We start from the raw sequence: 10,242 nt of genomic DNA on the forward strand, positions 1-10,242 counted from the left end.
ATCTGTTTAAATGTAACTGCCTAAAACATATTTTAAATAAACTTATCACAAATCACAATATGTATCCATGAATGCATGGTACTGCTCCATTAAAAATAGATTTTTCCCCAACACTGGTCACTCTGAATTTTATGTGTGTACTTTTAAAAGTCCTAGCTGATTGGCAAGCCATCAAAGCTTTCTTTAAACCCACTGAGAAGAGCAGCCCATGACTCTGGTTGAAGAGAAAGGATCCCTGCGAGGATCTGCATAGCCCTCCAGATATGTATTTGGCATGAAAGCTGATGGAGTGATGGAGCAATAAAACAATGCAATTAAGCACCTTGTATTGCTAATTCTTTTTATTAATTTACATAAAAAGTTGGTTGATCCACCTACTGGTATTTTTTTGGAAGATGAGAAAAAACTGAAAAAAAAAGTAACGTTATTTGTGTATTATTTATTAAATTAATGACTGTACAGGCCCTGCAAGTACTCTGATGGTGTGCTGTGGTGTCTGTGGGGTCTGGGGAATTTTCCCCCCGAGCATGGGTAAGCCTTGGGTGCTCAAGATCCTGTCACCAGTTTGCTGGTGTATATAGCTGGCGATGAGTGTTGTTCAGTTCCCCTCTCAGTTGTCATAATGTTATGGCTGATCAGTGTATATGCAATAGTTTTATTTCCTAAAATGCTTTATTAATAATATGATGTGTATATGAACTTCATGTTTGGGCAATTACACTAAAAGATCCCAACTAGAATTTAAAAAAGGAAGTAAATATGCACTAAATTCTTCAATAAAATCATTTTAAAAACATCATGGTAAGCACAAAACCAATACTCACGTTCAGTTCAGGAGATGTAAAATAAATTCCTTAGTAAATGAGATCTCTGGATCACAAAAAATTTTCCTTTTCTTTTTTTTCCCCTTTCTTAAAATTTCACAGTTGTAGGATTACAGACAAAATTATTGACTTAAAAAATATGTTAATACGAGCTTCCAACTGAGACAGACGCAAAAACCCCACAAGAGCTGAGGCAAATATTTCTATGAACATTTGCATTCATGGGCCAAGTTTATATTGAACAGTCAAGCAGATGGAACTCTGAATGCATAAAGCAATTAATTTGGAATTGTGAGAAGCCACCCACACACAGGTCACCAAGATGTTTATCTTCCCGTTTTGGTGAGGCTAAGAATTGGGCTCCTTCAAAGGCTGCCTTTTAATGTAGTATGTACACCACTAGTCTTGATCACTTCTTGAAATTTGCTCATCAGCACTGTACTGATATAGTTATCCTCTAAGCTTAAGTGCTGAAGAGAGCACTGGCCGCTTGAGAGAGCTTCGAGTAGAGCATTTCCTCCCACCTCCCCAAAATTATTACGGTCTAAGTCTATTTTCTGCAAGCCTTCATTGATTTGCAGAGCCTCAGCAAATAATTTAACCCCTTGGTCTCCCAGGTTGTTCTCATCTAGAATGATGTGGGTTAGCTTATTGTTAACCTTCAGACTTTCAAAGAAGACATACCAGGCCTCCATGCTGGAGCAACATGTTTGGGCCAGGCCCAGATATTGCAGCCGGGAGTGATACCTTATGAAGGTGCCTAATACTCTCAGTCCCTCACTGCCGATCCCATTTCCACCCAAGTCCAGTTCTATGAGTGCAAAGCTTGGTTCAGAATAATAGAATTGTTTTGGATATGCTGGTATTCCTGGTGATGCTGCTGTTTTTTCTTGAAGATCAGCCACACCACTAAGCAGAACCTGAACGCCCACATCACCTAGATGATTTCCAAACAATCTAGGCAGAAAATTAAATTGATTAATAATTAATGGGAGATTCAAAAGATCCTAAATTGATCAACATCAAACTCTGCTTTTGTTTGCTTACAGTAGTCCCTTGATCTCTGATTTGGCATGTAGAAGGTCCAGTAATGCATGAACTCCTTGAGGTCCAATATGGTTGAGATTGAGGTTGACCAGGGTGATCTCAGATTGACTGTTCTTTAGTGCTGACACAAAACCCTTTAGCAGTTCATCTGTTACACCTGTATTTCTCAGCACCAGCTCCACTTCGTCTGATGTATTCAGCACCTCCATCATAGCATCCAGCTGCAATAAATGTATAAAACTGCATTTTTGATTTTTCTAAAAATGTAAATAACTCTAAAATATTTAGTACTTTATTCCACAAACTACAATACAATATACAGGGTGGGTGAAAAGTAACTATGCATTAAAAAATTTGTAATGAAGTCCCTATTTCTAATACCAATTTTTTAAAATAAATTGTCCATGTACTTTATTACATAGAAAAATGAAAGAAAATCTTCAAATTTCAACTTCTTGTATCATTCACCGAGCCTGAGGTTATCAACTTTGCATGAACATTTTTTTATTGTCCCTGGACATGGTGTTCCATTCCTCCCTTTCAGTGTACGCCACCATCTCAAGAACACAAGAACAATGGAATTTCACTCCCCTTGACGTGGAAAATATAAAAACCTACATGTACATACTACCATTTATTTAGAGACTGTTTTCCTCATGACTCCAGTGATAGTACAAGTTCCATAACTATTAAATATTGTCTAATTAATTTTCACCCACCCTGTACAGCCTTGCCCCGTTATTGCACATACATACAAATACTGCAAAGATAAATTAAAGCAATATGCTAAATCAAGATATTCTCTTAAGCTGTAAATGAGCACAAATTCTATGATTAGTTTATGGGAAAAGTAAAAGGTATCAAAAGCAGTGAGTCACCTAATTATTCAATTATTATTCTTCAATTATTCAAATTATTCTTCAGTTTCTAAGTACAGTGAACTTGCGTGAAGAGATGAATGGACAAATGGACTCAAGCTGACGGATGGCTATAGCAACTCAAATAACCATTATTTAAATCCACGGTGAGTAGAAAGGTAGGGGAGGGGAAACAACAATGTCATTGAGATTGTACTACTTTTCCATTCTAATGTTGGTTGAAAACATAAACTGAAGGTCTTGATATGTATTGGAATGAAGGTATGCGCTGTGATGCTACAACATTATTGGAATATTGCATGACTTGGACTAATTCAAGAAGGTACAGATGTTTCTATTAAAGTGGCTGGTGAGTGTCTGTTCACTTTGGAATAAATCTATCTAAAATATTTTTCACTATTTACTACATCTTTCTGAAAAAAAAAAAAGGCACTTCATTTACCCAGCTGGACAAGAAAATGGGCACTGGTTTGTTTTATTGATAAAAATTGCCAGGAAATTTTGCCTCTAAGCTCTAGGCATATTCATCGTTTTTATACTGCTCACAAACACCATGTCTGCTATAAATATTTTTGGAGTAATAAAGATTGGTTAACAAAGCTTTAACAAAAAATGTTAAAGCTGTAAAATAAGCTGTAGTAAAGAGCACAGATTAGTGCTTTGTCTATGGATGTAAAATTTTGTTTGTCTCATATACCTATTGTCTCACATAAGATTATATACCTCTAGTACTGGTTTCTCTGATAATGTATTAGAATTTATGAGAATTTGTCATCCAACTTACTGTATATTCAGGATCTTTATGCAGGTTCAGTATTGTAACCAGTACCAAGAGAAATGGCATTTCAATATGCTGCATTGTCTTTAAGCTGTTCAAATTAGCCATCATAAGCCACATTTTTCTTTCTGAACACTAACTTTTGCTTTTATTTGGGTTCACACCTGATTATATCTTGGCTAGACATGGTCTTTGATTTAATGTAACCGCACATTAGTCAACAGCTTTGTGCATATTACATAACATTTGTAAAATAAAATAAAATTTATGCCGGCTTTGGTATTGAACCAACCTTTTTTTGCAGTTCTTGTTTTTTCTCAGTTGCATCACTCTCTTGGATCTCTAAAAAGAGATTTTGTGGTTAAGTAATAGCACTAGCTCAGCATACTGTATGCATGCAGGAATCACAAATGTACTATTATTTTTGTTTTATATAAAGCAGTTACTGTATGTGTATTGATTTCGTCAAACCAACCTTGGCTTTTTAGATCAGTCTTGGGCTTCCCTGACTTTGAACGGAAGCCACTGTTATCACTCTCTTCACTGAGTTCCAGCTCAGTAGCTGAGTCATTAGCATGGGGATCTAAAATAAGCTGCTCTCTGAGCTTATTTCTCTCAATCTCTAAGAATAAACATGAAAAATGGGCGTGGGGAGAAACAGCTTTTGAACTTTAACTATACACTATATTTTTAAGCTCCTTCAATATGTTCAGTAACAGTAATCTACTGTAAATGTTATAAGCTCTCAGTCTCATTAGTTATTAGTCTTTATTTAGCTGGGTTTGAGTAATGAGGAAGATTCAGAAGATCCATAGCTTTTAAACATCTTCCTGGCCTATTCTGAAAGTACCTTAACTATTTTTCTGCCAAAAATGAAAAAAAAAGTGACTCAAGGGAATACAATTATATGACTCAGTGGGAACCTTGTCTCTGAGCAATAAGCCACAGATCTTTACTTACTGTTTGCCTTGAACCACTTGTGTTGTTCTAGGCCTGATTCCAGACCAGTGCTCATTTCAACACATTCTTCATAGAAGTCTCTTAGTCTATCCCCATTTCTGCTTTCGCCATTTGATTCCCGAGGATCTAGCTTTTTCTTTCCAATTTGCTTACTCAGGGTTTCTCTGTCCTGCAATAAATCTTCAAAAAGTACAACTATCCATAACTCCTCCTCCTTTAAAAGGGTTTTATCACATGAAATATAGCATTTATGACTAAAGTTGTTGAAGTTTGAAACAATAAGACGCCAAAGAGATCATTTTCAGTCTTTTAACAAGCGCAGTTAACTTTCATAAATGTAAAAATATCTTCACCTAGGATGCTGTCTTTATTGCTGGTCTTTGGCTTCTCTTTGCCATTTTCCATCGTCTTTTTAGATTTTTCCAGATGAGGTTTTGGGCTTTCCAAGACAACTGAAATGGCTTCATCCTCTTTGGTGTCTTTTTTGTCTTGAGATTCCTCAGAGCCCTTGCTGTCTCTTAGTCGTGCATAACGTCTCTTCTGTCGCTTGTGTCGTTTCCTGTCTGTCATGCTCTCATTCATGTCTTCACTATCTGTTAGCTCTTTGCTTGCATCTTTGTGAAGCTTTCTTGTTCTCTGTACAAATCTCTCCAGTCCAGTAGGGATAAACAAAGGGGAGGAAGGACAAGACTCTACATCACCTAAAAATGATTTAAATTATGATCCAATATAATGTGTGTATTATGTAAACACTGACTATTTTTTACAATAGGTGGAAAACTGGTAACACTTAATTAATTAATTAATTAATTAATTAATTAATATGCAATTCATCCAACCTTTTTGAGATTTGAGGGTTTCAATATTGTGATGAATAATATCTTCTGGTTCATTGCCAATACCATGTCTAGAATTCACACATCTGGAATAGAAGGAAAAAATGCAGAAATGAGGTGTCCCATATCATACTTCAACTCATCCCAAGTTTATCTCAACATTGACTTAAATACATTTTTACTTAATTTTAACCTTAGGTTTATCTTTAAATGCACTAAAATTCAATTTAAAATAAACTGAACTCAATAAATTTAGCTTAAACTTCAGCTTAAAACCTCATTTTGATTTAACTCACAGCAGCCCACCTATAACTTCCACGCAATTCCAACTCAGTTTAACTCAAAATATTGTTAAATTATTAAACAAATAATCAAAATAACTTGAATTTAACATTAAGTTAATCTGAAATCAACATTATTTTTCATGTAACTCAATTTCAATTTAATCCAACTCAAAATAAATCTCAGCCGTTAATGTCAACTCAGCTCTACCCTTCTCCACTCAACTAAACATAAGTTCAGTAATCAACTTCAACTCAACTTAATCAACATCAACTCATCTCAAGCAATTGAAATGCAATTTAAACTCAATTTCAACTTCGAATTCATCCACAGTTTGATTCAACTTAAAACTTAAAATTAAACCTCCACTCAGTTTTAACTTACTGTAATTTAACAACTTATTGTGAACTGTTTTTAATTCACCTTAAACGTCAACTATTTCACCTTAACCCAACCTTAAATCAACCCGACTTCACAACACAACATCAGCTTTAATCGCGGTTCACATTAACAGACCTCAGTTTAAAGCAAGTTTAAGTAAAAGTTGAGGTTGTGTTAGATAAATGTAAGTTGATTTGAGGTTGAATTGAGTTCATATTAAAACTCAAAACTCCCCTTACTATCAGAACTTTTTTCCCAATTTTCACTCAACAATGTTTTTGTTGATACGACCATCATTGCTATTACTACTACTACTACCACCAATAATAATAAAAATAATAATAATAATAATAATAATAATAATAATAATGATAGTAGTAATAATAATAGTAATAATGATAGTAGTAATAGTAGTAATAATAATAATAATAATAATAATAATAACTCATTATTATATGTCATAAATAAATCACTTATTGGTGACACATAATAAGCCAAAATTTTACAGTGTAAAAACATATTAAAGTGCTCTTTAAAAAAGTGGTCTCAAATAAAAGAGCATTATGTCCAAAGAGTATTTGTACCAAAGTTGCAGTACATCTGAAGTATTATAAAAAGCACTTACTTATAGCAGGGTTTCCCACCACTGAGTCGAACCAGTCTAAAACAGCTCTTGCGGCCTTGCTGAAAGCCAGGGGTGTAACGATACTCACAGCACGAGCTTATTCTCCCGGCCATTATTCCATTGACGTAAAAGGTGGCACTAAATGGGTAGCCAAGGTGTCTTTGAGAAATAAACTGGAACTGCTCTGTGGATGATATTTTAAATTCTGCTTAATCACAGTTATGGTGATTATTTCATACTCAGCTGAGGAACATTAGAGAAAATGGGGCATTATTATTATTATAGTTCTCTATGCCAGGTAGGAAAGTAAGCTGTAACAGAACTCTTTAAATTATTGCATTTTTACTTTTTAACTCCATGGTATGCAGTATGTCTGGAGTTATTACCTCCAGGCTGAACAGATCCTTTAAAGACACAGATGTTCTCCCCTCCACATTTCTGTTGAAGCACTTTCATGTCATCCTGGGTGGTCTGAGGCTTTCCATGGCCCAGGTACAGCATCGTCACTAAGACATTAGACTTCCTTGACTCTTTTTGCTCCTTTAGATAATTCTGATTATGAAAATAATATGAAAAATATGAAAATTAAAGACATATTTTAAATATCACAACTTTTTGAATCTTTGAAAGGTTAATAACTTTTCATGTGTACATATAGGAAAATCCAGAATTCAAAAATGCAGAATGTTCTGCTTTCGGCTGTTCCCATTAGATGTGACCAGAACAGATTATGCTATCTGTATATTTAATCTGGCACAGATTTTATGCCGAATGTCCTTCCTGACACAACCCTCACTACTTTGCCATTGTAATAACAGAGCATAAAGATACTATTTATAAAGATTAAGGAAAAAATTTTAGGACTAAAAAAAAAAAAAAAACACTGTAATTTGCAATAATTTGATGGACTGGCAATAGGATGTACTTGCTCCAGGGCTCTATTGCAATTAATTATTGAAAAGGAATAAATAAATTCTTTGAATATGCAATTTTACCATGCAGTATACTGTATCTGTCTTTGTGTGAATGTTTAAGCTTTCCTTTTACTTTATTATTGGCCTGAATATAGGCAAACTTGTCTTGATATAGTTGTGATTTACATCAGAAGCAGGAAGCTGCAACAATTACAAACTGCTACTTTACATTTAGCAGACGCTCTTATCCAGAGCAACTTACATTTTTTTTTTTAAATCTCATTATACATCTGAGCAGTTGAGGGTTAAGGACCTTGCTCAAGGACCCAACAGTGAGAACTTGGAGGTTGTGGGGTTTGTAGTCCAATGCCTTAACCACTGAGCTACCCCTGGCCCAAATGTAAAGAATTTGGATTAACTGCAAAGACATAATAAGCCGGTGAATAATGAAAACGTTCTTGTACTACAGAAAAATAAATAGCCTGTCTCTTGTACAAAATAGTGCAGCCGAAATAGTTCTGCCAGAAATACACAAGGCCAGAGATATATCTCATCACTGACTTGAATGCATTGCCTCAGTGATGATTTGTGTATTTGTGTCAACTCTAAAACTAAATGCTGCATGATGGTCCTTCACCGTTTGAAGATTGAAGTCTGAGGCTCTTTGTGAGATGACAGAGGAGGTGGATCTGCGGCGTCTGCTGTTGTACACATATGGACAGGAATGACTGAGATTTACTTTCGCTGTTTGTAGGTTGGTCGTCTTCTTAGTGATAGCTGGCAGGTAAACATCAGTCAGCAGGTCTCTATTCACCAGCTGGCTTAATTTCCTGGGCTGTGTATTAGAAAATCAGGAAAATCCAAAGGCTTTGAAAATAATACAGTGGGAAACTTACAAAAAATGGCAGTGAGTTAGCTATAATATATAGTAGTCCAAAAACCTGCAGGCGTTGGTGATTTGTTGAATAAAACACTTGCGTATTTGGTGACCAAATGCAATCCATTTTAACCTCATGGCCTTGGAATGTAGTTCATTCAATTATACATACAGTATATACCTTTATCCATTTGTACCTTTTTACCTTTCACTTATTATTCGGATAATGTGCAACAATTCGGTCAATTTTTTTTGTGTATAGTTTTTTTTTAAATCTCATTTAGTCTGCCATGGAGGACTAGAATAACTTAAGGGTGTTAACAGGTAATTGTTAACATGATGTTTTCTTTGGAAAAAAAATTATATCTGTAAGGAAAATGCAGTGGGAGCACTTTTCTGGGAAACATATACTGTAGGAAAAACTTCAAGGTGGAGCTTTTTATACTTTCTTTCTTGGTAACATGACAAGCAGCATTTTTTTTTTGTTTTATTCCACCAGAACTTGCAGTAAAAAAATACTATTTATAGCCATTAAACTGTAGTTTAAGTGACAACAGAAACAAACTTGTTTCATGGACATTCAACAACATTTACCATAAATAACATAAACGTAAAATATACAGTATAATGTACTTTAATGAATAAAAAGTAACCGATGTTAAACACCATCCTAGCACTCATTATATTCACACTGTGAATAGCATATGTGTTTTCACTTACAGTACTATGCTAAAATCTTAGACACTCTGTGTTTTTCATTGCAACTATTTGTAGAGATGATTATTGAGTTTGTACAAAACTTTTCTGATTTTATAGCTTTTAAAGAAAAATGCTTGCATGCCAGAGGAGAAAGCAGCACATTATATGTGCAAGCACTTAAAAAAAACAAAAAACTACAAAAACATGCATGCAAAACTGAGGTGCAACAGACAAAGTCCTCTAAAGGCTTGCATAAGCTTTCCTGCAAAACTGCTAAATTTGTCATTATGCCGAATACTGCCTTTGTTTCAATAATTATTTATAGTTTACTAGTTTTTATTCCTACCTTTTTTTGAAAACCTGCTCTACAGTAATCATTAACATGTACCTGAGACTTTTACATAGTCCTGTACCTTATGACTAAGCCCTTAACATCCAACAAAAACTCATAAAAATCCAATTGGACTATTGGATAACATTATGAGCTTACTTAAAATTCCATTTATAGTGGTACCAATTCACCATGAAAACCCCTTCCAACTGTATACCCCTTGGACATACTGTAGGAATGTATATTTCTTATGGTATCAGATTATACCTTTTGAACTTCGATAGCATTAGGTCCATTTAGCAGAATGAGACTGCCTTTGCTGGTGACAACACTGTCCAGGGCCAGTCTATGGATGTATGTAGGTGTCCTCGTCCCTGTCCTGCCTTGGGTAAGAGCCTGTAGTGGAAGAAATAAAACATGGTATGCAGCATAAGATTTTCTTTGCTCTTTTAAATAAACGTATTTATTAAGGTTACTTAGCTCGTTCACTTCATTCACATTTACTTTTGCCCCCTTTGCATTATCAAACAGCTGATGGACACTCTGGCTATGTCTCATGTTCGCCACTTCGCTTTCAAATCTGCCGTTCTATGAAAAGATAACACACACACACACACACACACACACACACACACACACACACACACACACACACACACACACACACACACACACACAAATGGCAAATTATGGTTGGCCTTATATACAGGGTAATTAAAAGATCATGACAATGATGATTGTTCAGAGAGAATAAAAGCTGTTCTGCTCCATTTCAGTTCTACCATTACTAATGAATAAGATGTCTGTGAA

At 35.0% G+C, this 10,242-nt stretch overlaps 1 protein-coding gene across 1 annotated transcript; it reads right to left on the minus strand.

Moving 5' to 3' along the window:
- Nucleotides 1-362: 362 nt before the first annotated feature.
- Nucleotides 363-9,990, minus strand: LOC128509076 (uncharacterized). Its single transcript, XM_053480646.1, has 12 exons — nucleotides 9,937-9,990; nucleotides 9,700-9,828; nucleotides 8,163-8,360; nucleotides 6,998-7,163; nucleotides 6,612-6,795; nucleotides 5,327-5,409; nucleotides 4,841-5,188; nucleotides 4,488-4,667; nucleotides 4,003-4,149; nucleotides 3,820-3,869; nucleotides 1,872-2,092; nucleotides 363-1,781 (listed from the first exon to the last, which is right to left on the minus strand). The coding sequence occupies exons 1-12, from the start codon at nucleotides 9,988-9,990 to the stop codon at nucleotides 1,190-1,192; spliced, it is 2,352 nt and encodes a 783-aa protein (XP_053336621.1). The 3' UTR covers nucleotides 363-1,189.
- Between the last annotated feature and the right edge of the window lie 252 nt (nucleotides 9,991-10,242).

This window comes from Clarias gariepinus, chromosome 21, assembly GCF_024256425.1.
Source record: "Clarias gariepinus isolate MV-2021 ecotype Netherlands chromosome 21, CGAR_prim_01v2, whole genome shotgun sequence".
NCBI lineage: Eukaryota > Metazoa > Chordata > Actinopteri > Siluriformes > Clariidae > Clarias > Clarias gariepinus.

Excerpts from the sequence above, each read along its gene's own strand:
- LOC128509076 (XM_053480646.1), bottom strand. The coding sequence starts at position 9,990 with ATGAGACATAGCCAGAGTGTCCATCAGCTGTTTGATAATGCAAAGGGG. Across the intron at positions 4,150-4,487 it reads CAAGTGGTTCAAGGCAAACA|AGATTGAGAGAAATAAGCTC; the intron begins GTAAGTAAAGAT and ends GTTTATTCTTAG. Across the intron at positions 2,093-3,819 it reads AACAAGAACTGCAAAAAAAG|CTGGATGCTATGATGGAGGT; the intron begins GTTGGTTCAATA and ends CATTTATTGCAG.